This window comes from Schistocerca serialis, chromosome 1 (assembly GCF_023864345.2).
Source record: "Schistocerca serialis cubense isolate TAMUIC-IGC-003099 chromosome 1, iqSchSeri2.2, whole genome shotgun sequence".
In the NCBI taxonomy this organism is placed as follows: Eukaryota; Metazoa; Arthropoda; class Insecta; order Orthoptera; family Acrididae; genus Schistocerca; species Schistocerca serialis.
The window spans coordinates 485,521,959-485,535,897 of NC_064638.1; the positions used below are offsets into that span (position 1 = coordinate 485,521,959).

The 13,939-nt window shown below is 41.8% G+C and overlaps 1 protein-coding gene across 1 annotated transcript in view; it reads right to left on the bottom strand.

Moving 5' to 3' along the window:
* The window catches only part of LOC126484459 (mutS protein homolog 4-like), a 302,928-nt gene that overhangs the window by 68,382 nt on the left and 220,607 nt on the right, over positions 1-13,939 (bottom strand). Inside the window, exon 13 of the mRNA XM_050108020.1 lies at positions 12,638-12,751. Within this exon, the coding sequence (XP_049963977.1) occupies positions 12,638-12,751 (114 nt within the window). The remainder of the gene's footprint in view (positions 1-12,637; positions 12,752-13,939) is intronic.

Consider the following 13,939-nt stretch of genomic DNA (forward strand, 5'->3'; position numbering starts at 1 on the left):
CAAGGTTTGTAGGTGGAAGTATCTGACAGCTGATGGAGTCCTTCCACCATGTAATCCTTGCGATTCAAAACATCAGTGGTGGAGCCTTGTTTGCAGGTAGGATTATAAGGTCGGGATCAGTTTTTAGATGGTGGATTGCGGTTCTTTCTGTGGATGTAAGGTTAGTTTGCATGTTGAGGGATTTGGGGAGTGATGATGAGGCAAGGTTCAAGGTTAAGAAATTCTGGAAAGTTAATAGGGTGGTTTGGAAGTAGTGGTGGATCATGGTTGGATGGAGGAGTGACTGAGTAAGGCAGGGTTCAATATTGGTCTTTGGTTGAGTCTGATTAGTGAGGCTGGTGGCGAAAAAGTGTTTCCACTGTAGATACCGGGATAAGGAGAGAAGGTCTTTAGCTAGTGTTGCGTGATTGAATTTGGGAGTGGGGCAAAAGGTGAGGCCTTTGGAACACACTGATATTTCTGTGGAACTAAGGCTTCTGGAGGACTGTGTTGTGGGTCTGTTTAGGTTCTGGGTTCTGTGTGGTGGTTGGGGGGGGGGGGGGGGGGAGTTTTGGAGGGTGGGGTAAATGTAGTGGGCCTGTGAGACAGGGTTTGTCAGCTATGAGGAGACGTGGGGGAGGTTTGGAGGTTGTTGTAGAAGTGATGGACAGTGGTACCCCAAGGTGAGAATAGGAAGTGAGCAGGATGGAGAGCTTTTTGAGGTGGCATTGTGCATGTTGCTCAAGTTCCTGCAGGGCAAAAGTTTCAATGTGTATTATGGATTCCAGGAATTTGGGATTACATAGCAGAAGATGTTTCTTTTTGTTGTGCCTATTGTGACTCAGCATCTCTGCTACATGGTGAGTAGCAACTTTTCTTCTCTGATATTGTTACATTCCATCCTGGATTTTCCATTGTTTGATTTCAGAATGCTAAATACATTTCACATGCGGCAATGTATAACCTGAAGTGCAGTAACCAAAAAGTAGCAGTTTTGCTCTTAATGTTGGTGGGTTCATGAGCTGCTTGTAGTAGGAAACAGACTTTGATGCAATCTTCTTAGCACTGTAAAAATGGAGTGAGGAATGAGATTCAGCAATTCCATGCAGATGGCTAAAGAAGATTGTGAAAGACTTTTAGAGGTGGTTAGGGAATGCATTTAGAAATATATATATTATTTCAGACAGTAAACTTCTGTTTCCTTCGAATTAGCAATCACACTTTGCACTCATAATTCACTGCAAATTCTGTGAACAATGAGCAATAAGTTATTTAACTTGGAAGTATCATAACAATTATGACTAATAATGAAATGATAATCACTTTATCATCAAGCGATGATATGAGACTACAAGATGTGAAAAAATCAAATACTTTTACCAGATAGTTTTCCTGCAATCATTTGAGAAGGATTGTATTGCAAAATAAAAAAAGAAAGAAGAAGAGTGAACCTAAAAATCTGTACTTTTTAATTTTTTTGCAAGCAGTAAAACATTTTCTGAAAAACTACTTCATCAAGTAATACAGCTTTGCTTCATTTACCTGAAGTTTTCTTTTTTTTTTCTAGCAGCACAGCAGACAATTCAGTTCTCTGCTTCCAGCTTTCATTACATCAAACCTAAATGTATACATGATTGTTTGTGTGGCAGGGTGAAAAAGTCTGTCACAAAGAGTCTGTGACAAAGTGTTATAACCTTTAATCACCAACAATTGCGTGGATATTCAAACACACTCACTTAGAAGCAATAGCTCATTACATGATAACAACTCAGTATCTCTTATTCGACTGCCATGCCGTGAAATGTGGCCGGCGCCGTTTGGAGCTAGGTGGCGCTCCTGCGTTCAGCCGAGTTGCGGAGCGCCTCTATCGCCGTTTGCACGTACTGTCATGGCGGCACTGTTAAATGTCGTGGCACTGTCACAACACTTTTCCCCCCCTTGAAAAAAGAAACACTCACTTCCTAGGAGACATGGACAGTGCGGAGACATCCATGGCCTCTTGTGAGGCCCCGAGAAGATCCCACGGAGAGACACGAGAGTATGGTCGAAAATGTCCAGGATGGAAGCTCGTGCGTGGAACGTGCCTCCTGGACGAGATGATGGGTGAAAACTCCGGAGCAGCATCCATAGGTGTCGTGGACCTGGGGGTACGCTCCAGCGAGATGGGTCCCGGAGAAGGCGGCGTTGCGACTGGGGCCGGTTCTGGCGTACTCGGAAGCAGTAGCGACATCGGCTGCATCAACACGTATGGTAGATCGGCAGCAGCGACAGGACTGGCTTCTCGGGCTGGTGGAGGTGAAGGAAGGGGCGGTGGCACTGGCGTGGCCACCACTCGTGGGTGCATCTGGTCATAATGGCGAACAACCATGCCGTCGTCCGTACATATTTCACAAAGCCGGCGGTCGCGAGGAGCCTTGACCACCCCTGGAATCCATTTAGGGCGAGATCCATACCCTCGTGCCCATACGTCGGCGCCCACCGAGTATTTTCTCGCACTAGGGGACACCGCACAAAGCCTGATAGGGTGAAGCAGGTGCAGTAGAGTGCGCGGTTGGCGGCCATGCAAGAGTTCAGCAGGGCTGCGATCACCCAGAGGCGTGAAGCAATAAGAACTCAGAAATTGCAGCAGAGCATTATCTGTGGAAAAATTACTAAGGAATTTTTTCATCTGGCTTTTGAAAGTGCGGACAAGGCGCTCGACCTCCCAATTCGATTGTGGATGGAAGGGCGGTGCTGTAACATGATAAATCCTTTGTCCAGTACAAAAATCACGGAAGGCCTATGAAGAGAACTGAGGGCCATTGTCCGTGACGATCGTGGATGGAAGACCTTCTAGCGCAAAGATTTTGGACAAAGCCAGCGTCGTCGCCGCAGTGGTGGGCGACGGACATCGAACAACAAACGGAAACTTCAAGAAGGCGTCAATCAACAGTAGCTAATAAGTACCGAGGAAGGGGTTGGCAAAGTCAGCATGCACCCGTTCCCATGGCTGCGCCGGATCAGGCCACAGAGAGGGCATTGTACGAGGTGCAGCCAGTTGTTGAGCACCCTGACCACACGCAGCAACCATGTGGGCAATGTCTGAATCAATACCGGGCCAATGAACATGCCTGCGGGCCAGGGACTTAGTCTGAGAAATACCCCAATGGCCTTCATGCAACAGTTTGAGAACATCTTTCCAAAGAGAGGCTGGCACCACGACCCGTGGAGATGCGCCATCCGTGGCCAGAAGAACAACACCATCACGAACAGACAGACGAAGGCGCAAGGCATGGTAGTTGCGAAGGGGATCCGATGCCCGGCCCTTGGTCCTGTCTGGCCAACCCCGTTGAATAAACCGATCACCTGCCGCAGGACCGAGTCCCGCGTAGTAGCCGACGCGACCTGCGAACCTGTAAGTGGAAAACCCTCAAACGCGCGACGTTCTTCCTCATCAATGTGGAAACAGAGTAGTTCATCACTATCGAAAACCAGGTCGGGGCCCGTCAGCAATTGCGACAATGCGTCAGCGTTGGCATGCTGGGCCGTGGGCGATAGTGAATCTCAGTGAAAACGAGACAAGTATAAGGCCCAACGTTGCAGGCGGTGAGCTGCCTTATCCGGAAGTGACGCCGATGGGCTGAACAGAGAGACCAGCAGCTTGTGGTCGGTGATGAGGTGAAGCTTAGAACCATACAAAAAAATGCTGAACTTTTTTAGAGCATAAATGATAGCGAGCGCCTTTTTTTTGATTTGAGGGTAACGCCGTTGCGCATCGTTGAGGGTCTTGGAAGCATAGGCGATGGGCCGTTCCAACCCATCCTCATACCGATGGGCGAGAACAGCCCCTAGGCCATACTGTGACGCGTCAGTTGCCAGAACCAAGTGCTGAACCGGACGGAATGTGGCAAGACAAGGCGCCGACTGCAAATGAGCCTTCAGGCGGACAAAAGCCTGCGCACACTCGTCAGACCAACAGAAAGGGACGTTTTTGTGTAACAGCTGATGCAGAGGATGAGCTATCGCTGCCGCGGATAGAATGAATTTGTGATAATAAGCAATCTTGCCTAGAAACACCTGAAGTTCTTTGACCGTAGATGGCCGGGGTAGAGTGTTAATGGCCGCAACGTGCTGACGTAGAGGACGTATACCCTCACGGGACAAGTGGAAACCAAGATACACAATGGAGGGTTGGAAGAACTGTGACTTGTCCAGATTGCACCTCAACCCAGCCGAATGCAAAACCCGAAACAGTGAACGCAAATTGCGAAGGTGCTCCTCAGTGGAGGCCCCCGTGACAACAATGTCATCCAGATAGTTTATGCAGTCGGGAATGGAAGCCGTGAGCTGTTCCAAAAACCGCTGAAAAATGGCCAGCGCGATAGCGACGCCAAATGGTAACCGCTGGTACTGATACAACCCACAAGGAGTGTTGATGACGAGAAATTCCTTGGAAGAAGCATCCAACGGCAACTGATGGTACGCCTCCGATAAGTCAAGTTTGGAAAAGAACTAACCCCCAGCGAGCTTGGTAAATAACTCCTCAGGATGGGGAAGAGGATAAGTGTCAATCAGGCTCTGAGCGTTGACAGTGGCTTTAAAATCACCACACAATCGCAGACTCCCGTTTGGTTTAGAAACCACCACAATTGGTGATGCCCATTCGCTGGAGGTAACAGGAAGGAGAATCCCTGAAGCTGTTAACCTGTCTATCTCAGCCTTGACAGGTGCACGCAACGCCACCGGAATAGGGTGTGCCCGGAAAAACTTAGGGCGAGCTGTAGGTTTAAGAGTAATGTGGGCTTCAAAATCCTTGGCACGACCCAGACCAGCAGAGAACACGGACGAAAATTCAGAACCCAATCCATCCAGCTGTTGGTACGGAATATCCTCAGATATGAGATGCACATCATCATCAATGGAGAACCCGAACAACTGGAAAGCATCATAACCGAACAGGTTTTCAGTGCCCGCATGATCCACCACATAAAACGTGAGGGGCCTAACAACAGACTTGTAGGCAGTGGAAGCACCAAACTGGCCAATGATAGGAATTTTCTGTTTATTATAAGTTCACAGATTTCGCGTAACTGGAGACAAGGGAGGGGAGCCCAACTCCAAATACGTGCGAGAATTAATGAGAGTTACTGCAGAGCCAGTGTCCACTTGCATGCGAATGTCTTTATCCAGAACATGAACAGTAACAAACAACTTATTTGTTTGAGAAAGCACACAGTTAACATCCATGTCCGATGCCTCACCCTCATCGACAGGAACTTTAGGGGACTGACACACAGAAGCAAAGTGGCCTTTTTTCCTACATGAATTACATGTGGCCCAATGTTTTGGATACACGGCCCTGTCATGCTGTACGAAACAACGTGGACAAGAAGGAAGTGTGGAATGAACCTGCTTCTGTGGTTGTTGTTTTCACTGCGAGTGTTGCGGCCCAACGCGACGTTGTTTATGTGAGTGAACCGCCACCACATCTTCGTTCTCCTGTGAAACAGGCAAATTGTCCGTGTCGAAAGTTGACTGTACAGCGCCTACATCACACCACGCATCTATTTGCGTGCCAGCAGCGTGAGGCACTTCAAAGGATTGAGCGATGCTTAGAACTTCCGACAACGACGGGTTTGGCAGTTGTAGGGCACGTTGCCAAACTTCTTTATCAGGAGCAAGCCATAGAATAGCATCCCTAACCATTGAATCAGCATAAGACTAATGATGAGTGTCCGTGACAAACTGACATTTCCTACTCAGATCGTGTAGTTCCGCCGCCCAAGCCCGGTAAGATTGATGGGGCTGTTTACGACACCGGTAGAACGCCACGTGGGCGGCAACGACGTGGGTGTTTTTTGGTAATAGTTAGACAATAAGTCACACATTTCTTGGAAGGACAGAGAGGCAGGTTCCCGCAGAGGGGCTAACTGAGATAGCAGCTGATAGATCCGTGGGGGAATCCAAGATAGAAATAACGACTTACACATAGGAGCGTCGACAACGCCGAAAGCCAAGAAGTGTTGCCGCAAATGCTTCTCATAATCCTCCCAATCTTCAGCGGCCTCGTCGTAAGGAGGGAATGGAGGTGGAGAAGAGGAAGACAGACGATGAGTAAGCGATGTCGACAACACCTGAATAGCAGCCGTCAGCTGTGTTTGTTGTTCAATGAGCGCTTGCATAAGCTGTTCCATGTCTGCCCCATCACGAACACACAAATCCACAATGCAGTGAAAATATCCGACCTCGTTGCCAAAAGTGTTATAACCTTTAATCACCAATAATTGTGTGGATATTCAAACACACTCACTTAGAAACAATAGCTCATTACATGATAACAGCTCAGTATCTCTTATTCGACTGCCGTGCCGTGACATGTGGCTGGCGCCGTTCGTAGCTAGGTGGCGCTCCCGTGCTCAGCCGAGTTGCGGAGCGCCTCTATCGCCATTTGCACGTACTGTCGTGGCGGCACTGTTAAATGTCGTGGCACTGTCACAACACAAATAATTGCAGAACAATGTATGAATGCATACTAAGCTGTACAAGTGGAGTGCTCACAGGCTATACTACTTCTAGATCAGGCATGTTCAGAAGGCAGCTCGATGAACATAAGCATCTTGATGAAATGGGGAGGGCAGGTAACAGTACATAGTGCAAACTGTTCACTGTCTTTCAAAACATTACCATATGTGACATTTGTTGCAGCTTTGATTGCAAGTGAAACCACTCACCGCATGATGATGGCAGTGTATACTTTCTCTTTTTAGGTTAACGATAATATTGTAACAAACTATGTCTCATTGAGTTCTATAAGAATTTTCCTCATGCTCACCTAATGTAAAACTTCTTAAGCTTGGAACCACAATTACTGATTTTATATCATAGAACTGTATGTGCCATTTTTATTGTGCAGTGAAAAAGTCAGCTTAAATAATATGTGGAATTCAGTTTTGTCCTTACTATGAAGTAATTTTTAGATTGTGGTGATCTTTTTGTAATTACTCTTCAATGGCACCACAACTACAAATAAGAGATAAACGTACTTACATATTATCAACTAAGTTGTTTGTGTTCAATAGTAAATGATAGGCAGTGTTGTTAATTAGCAATGTTTTACCCAACAGTTGGTACTTGAACAGGAAAAATTTCATTCATCTGCTTCTGTTTCTCATCTGACAATCTGAAATATGTTGAGAAAATAGTGAAATCGGAGACATTAACAGTGCATTCACTTCACTTGTGAAGAAGACTGCTGGAGAAGAATGAGCTAGTTGATAACTCTGTAGAGCTGGTAATAAATGTGCTGCACCAAACATGTGGTCGGTTGCTGCTAGTTGTCATCGCACATTCCAAAAGATGTTGAGGAGGTAGTGAAATCAGAGGCACCAGCAATGCATTCAATTCATGTGCCCATCAACTTGGATGGTGAGTGAATGACTGACTGACAGAAGAAGATGAATGAGCTAGTTAATAACTCTGTGGAGCTGATAATAAACATGCACAACAAACAATTGGTCAGCACCTGCTAGCTGTCATCACAGACTGCATGCAAATTTCAATGATGTCATTAACACATTCACTGTCACCTCCATCTCATCAAGTCATGCATTACTGCTCATATTTGAAAATTTTAGAATTAGTTATCTATTTAAAAATTGTTAGTCCAATGAGAAAGTGGTACTTACAATTTACTTTCATGATTGAATCATAATTGAACCCTCAGTGGGTAATTATCCCTCAGGGGCATGAAGGGTTCCGAGATTCTGTAAGATTAATCCAGAATACGAAAATAAACAAATTTGTCTTGGCTGCTTACTACTGCAGGAAAAACAGCAAGCAGGATGGGGTAGCAATTTACACAAAGGATAATGTAGATTTTATTACACTACCTGACTTAACTAGGTCAAATGTCGAAAAGGATTATGAAATTGCAGCTATAAAAATTACTCAGTTCAACCTGGTTATTGCTACAGTTTACCAATCACCGTCCGGGAATTTTGAACTTTTCTTAAACAAAATGGAGTCATTGCTAAATAAAGTAAATAAAATGGATTGTGAATTGATAATCTGTGGTGACTTCAACATTGACTTCCTCACGAATAGTGGAAATAGGGAGACCATTTTGAACCTTGCAACATCCTACAATTTAAAGGCTGAAGTAAAAGCAGCTACCTGAGTCTCAGAAACTTGCCAAACAGCTCTTGATCAGTTTCTAGTCAAGAAGAGTTTACACAACACCTCACTAAAAATTTTCAGTGCAGGTTTTAGTGATCATCTTGCTCAAATATTATATTAAGCATAAAAGTACAAGGCAGTATTATTAACAACATGTCTTTCGGAACAGCATATCGAAGTTATAATCAGCATAATGTGAACTACCTCAACAACTTATTACAGAAAGAAAAATGGCTAGGAGTGTACAAAATGAACGATATAAATGAAAAATTCAACACTTTCATTGATACATTAACCCATTTCTTTGAACTTGCATTCCCACTGAAAACATTAACCATATGGGGAAACTATAGAACAAACAGCTGGATCACAAAGGGAATAAGGGTTTCATGCCAGAAGAAAAGACTACTTCATGAAATATGTAACTCAAAAAATTCCTCACCTGTAGTACGTGCATGCTATAAAAATACTCCAAAATATTAAGAAAAGTAATAAAAGCAGCAAAAATAATGCATAATGATGAAATCATTTATAATTCAGCTAATAAATCAAAGGCTATGTGGAGTGTTATAAAAAAAGAATGTGGAGAATACAGACAACCTTGGAAAAATATAACACTATCACATAAAAATAAAAAAGTAACAAACCCCTTAGAAGTACCCAACACATTTAACAACTTTTTCACAGGTGTTGCTGAAAATATCTTACAATCAAACTTTAAGAGCATCCAGGCAAATGAATATAAAAGAAGTGCATGAAGAGGATCAATGTACATCAGTTCTGTTTCACAAGATGAAGTAGCTAAAGCAATAAAAGGACTAAAAAATTCCAAATCAGCAGGTGTTGATGGTATACCTGCAACAATGTTAAAGAAGAGCGCATCAAACCTAATTGAAGTACTCACACATTTATGCGACTGCTCACTTCAGGCAGGCACTTTCCCTGATGTGTTGAAAACATCAAAAATTATTCCTGTATATAAAAAAGGGGATAAAGACAATGTAAATAACTACAGACCCATCACAATTTCCTCCTGCATCTCTAAAGTACTGGAAAAAGTTATGTATGAGAAACTTATGAAATTTGTAAATAAAAACAGCATCCTATGTAATGAACAACATGGATTCAGAAATAAGAGGTCAACAACAACTGCTGTCTATGAGTGCATCAATTCCATCCTAAACCTGATGGACAAAAATTAGGAAACAATAGGAGGAGTCTTTATTGACTTGTCAAAAGCTTTTGACATGGTGGACCATAAAATTCTGCTATTAAAGCTAGAAAGATATAGTATTCGAGGTCTGTCCAACAAGTGGATCAGTTCCTTCCTGACAAATCGTATGCAGGCAGTGTGCGTCAAGCACACAAATATTGAACTAAAAACAGTATCTAATCACTTATCTGACTATAAACAAATAAAATGTGGTGTACCCAAAGGATCCGTATTGGGACCCCTTCTGTTTCTTCTGTACATAAATGATCTAAGCTTAAATATTGATGCACACAAAACAATCATATTTGCAGATGACACCATGATTATACTAAAAGGAGACGACGATGAACAGTTACAGCAGACAGTAAACACGGTCACAAAACAACTTAGCAGCTGGGCACAGAGTAATCAGCTTGTAATAAACAGTAAGAAAACCGTTGCTCTAAAATTCCACAATGTTCCTTACAAGGACATGTTTATCCCATCAGTCTCTATCAATGATGAACCAGTTGGTAACAGTACTGAAACCAAATTCTTAGGACTTTGGCTGCAGAGTAACATCAGATGGAATAAGCATATTGAATATCTCAATGCAGAACTGAGCAAAACACGTTATCTTCTTTGTTCATTAAAATCATGCTGTAGTGAGAAAACAGTATTGAATGCATATCATGCGTACTTTCATTCTCGTCTTAGATATGGGGTCACCTTCTGGGGAAACTCTAAAACAGCTAATAGCACTTTTAAACTACAAAAAAGGGCCATTAGAATCTTGTTTGGGTGCAAGCCTAGAGACTCTTGTAAACCCCTGTTTAAGAAATCTGGTATTCCCCCATTACCGTGTGTATACATTATGGAAACCCTTTTGTTCTTTAAATTAAATGTAATAGGCAAGGACCGGAGACTACAAAAAACTGTGATATACATGAGCACTTTACCAGACAAAACAGAAACTTACATATGACTCAAATCAGCACAGCACTGTGCCAAAAAGGTACTTTTCACTTGGGAGTTAAGCTTTATAACAAACTTCCTGAAAACATAAAAGCTATCACTGAGGTCAATACATTTGTAAAATCTCTAAAGACATATTTACAGCATCACTGCTTTTACTCCATTGAAGAATATTTAAATTTATGAAATGTGTTATATAAATACTTATGTGTAAAGTGTATTATTGTAAGCTTAAATATGTATGACTTGAAATTACTTTCAGCCTGTATATTTATAACTTGACTTGTCCAATGTCTTATGTATAAGCTGCTATGTAGACAACAGGACCAATGAAATACAATCTACAATCACTACTGTGCAGTGCCATATGTTGAAGCCATTTGTAACATTGTATGTGAGCTTGAACAGTGGTTCATTCATAGTGTGGTGGAACATAAAGACTGCTTGGATAGAGGAGATGAGCTGCTATCTTTTCACATAGGTTGTGAGCCAACCAGTTATTATTCTCTCATTTGTCTTTGATTGGGACAATGTATCAGTATGAGAGTGGATCCATTACTGGTTTCTTGTTTTCCAACAGATGGAAGTGTCTCAGCTGTTAGCCAGTAGATAAAAAAGTTGTGACAATACTGGGGTGACAGTGAATTAGAGTACCTTCTGTAGGTGTGTGTATCGTATTTTATTTTCATCAGGCCCCATGTTCTACCTGGTCAATCTCTCCTCTTTGCTACACTGTACTGTAAGTAGCTGAGAGGCTATATTTATCATTGGTAATGTTGTCCTCTGTGTAGTGCTGTGCTTATTGTTAACCAAAAATGCTGCTAGTTAATTTTGACATATTTTATTCTTGTGAAAGATTTTTACCCAATCTCAACCTTAAAGGTACTTCCATACTGTTGCTTCTACATGACACAGAGATAGTCATTAGCACTTACCTGTTTTATTGCTTGATTCATTCAAAAAACCATCTCATTGTCTTATTTTGTTGTATAGCTTTGCTTCTGCCTACAAACTAATTTCACAAAATGCCTGAAAACTGGAAAAGGTCAATTTATACACCTAATTTTCTCTTCTTTTTTAGCCCTTCCTTCTCCCACTCTTGTGGCATCTAATAAAATGGAAATTGCCTATATAGTAGTAACATGAACTGAATGTTAACATATGATTGTGGTAGCAACCCAAATAAAAACAGGAATTTAGGAGGAAAAAGCAGATCAACATTATTTGATTAAATTTTAAACTGGTGCTTCACAATTACCCCACTTTCTTTCTGACAAGTCTTATGTTGCATGTTTTTCTATTGACAAAAGATATATTCATAAATAATGCACTATAAATCTACTCTAGAGAACAGTTTTTTAATTGAAGTTCTACAGCTACATTTAGTCTATCTCCATAGCTGAGTGGCCAGCATGGTTGCCTGCCATGCAGAGGACCCAGGTTCGATTCCCAGTACCACCAGGGATTTTTTTCTTTGTTAGGAGGACTGGTACAGGGTGTTCTTAGCCCCATGAGGCCAACTGAGGAGTTACTAGACCAATCAGTAGTGGTTTCAAGATCAAGAAGCCTGACAACGAACAGGAGAGTGGCATGCTGACTACTTGCCCCACTAATACTGCATCCAATGGCTCCATTGGCAGAGAATGATATGGCAATTTACCAGGCCCAACTGTCCCATTTAGGACTAGAATTCAGAACTCTAGTTTACTTTACAGCTACATTTTATAAGTTCTTTTTAATTTTATATATGAATACCTCATTCTCTGAAACTAATTTTGGTGTTGAAGCCTCATTTTCAAGTGCTCAATCTTGTTATCAGCCAAGCTGATGTCAAACTGGAACCTGACATCATTACTAGTCAAAATTACACTAAAATTGCTTTGGAACTGGTATACACTGATCAAATGTGTATAAATTAAACCAGACCTACCTGAAAGACAAAAATGGAAGCATTGCACCATTAAGTCCTATTATAGCATAAATTCCGAAAATCAAAACATTGCATGTGTGGCAGGACTGTATAATCTTTGGTCACTGTATATCGGTACCAAATTTCTGTTTAAGTTTAGTCTAACTGTGACCACTGATGATGCCAGTTTCCAGATTGACAGTTTAGGTGAATACAAGAATAATCACTTAAGAATGGGACTGTGACCCTAAAACTATTCACAAATAATGAAATACAAATAAATAATATACATAACAATAAAATCTAGCCATAGAATATCTACTTTAAAAAATGTTTTACCAGCTACAAATGCATAAATCAAATTTTTCTTCAGAAATAATGTAGAAGATATAAAATTGGCAATTTCATATCAATTGAAACAGACCTACCTCAAGAACAAAAGTGGAAGCATTGCACTCAATGCTATCATCAAATCCTATTCTGGCATAAATTCTGTCAGCAATTCGAAACATTGCATTTGCAGCTGGAACATAGCAACCTATCTGAAATATAAAAAGTGCATGACAACTACAGTAATACAGTGATTAAAATATGAAATAACAAAGTCTTTAAACTAAGAAGTATTGTAATAGATTTTATCTATTCATTTCAAGAAACAAATAGTACATACATAAAGACCCTGCCAAAACTGAACAATGAGACAAACAGAATCCAAGTACACTAAACATTGTACCACAAAAGGAAACAGATTGTAAACAGGAAAAAAGAAGGAACACAAAAGAGAGCAGGAGGAGGAGGAGGAGGAAATGAGATCTGAGGGTGGGGGGACAGAACTGAATAATTTAAAGACATTGGTGTGGAAGTACAATACATTACTCCAAAATATTCTTGAAAGTATAGAAGTTTCAAGTATTACAAAATTAACTAGCATTTCAGTTTGTATGAGGCAATTTTAAAGAAGAAAACAGTTAATCAGAATTAAGAAGATACTTTCTCATGTGGCATACCAAATGCACACATCCCTGGAGGCTCACAACTCTTTTGTGAGTATGTATGTGGCAAACTCAGGGTCTAAGCCATTGCAGTAATTCTTCCTTTGTGTGCTGCAATTTTACTTTCTGCTTATATCTTTTCTCCAACTTTCTCTAACCTGCTACAACACAGCTTGCTCATAGGATACTGATTATGACTTCCCCATTTTGTTCCCTTTATTTTACACCATATCTTTCAGTTAACTTATGTTTGGTCAGCACACAAGGGTTTGACCTCAGTCTTTTTCAAACTTTTTTACAGATTGTGTGAGCTGTGCAAGGAAGGTTTCCCAATACACAGCATCATAGCCAGTCCACATGAGGGGATCATAAAGTACCTATATGGTGGTAGCCCCGAACCATGCAGAGATAACACTATTGATGCCTGAGATGTCACCTTCCCATGCATGCTGAGGAATAGGAGCCTGTCTATCAGGTGGCACTGGGCATTGGCCATAATGTCATATAGCATTTTATCTGGCTGGGTGGCACACATGGGGAGCCCTTGTTTGGAGAGTGCGACATCATGGCAGATACCTGCCTCATGAAATGACCCAAGATATAATCTAGTAGCAAGGGGGGCCCATGTAGTCTCTTTAGACAGCTGTTGATTCACTGCCATTCATTATGACCCTAGGAACTTTCCCTCCTAGCTATTTTCAGACAGATGGTGGTCCCCTTCTCTCTGCCAAACCAATA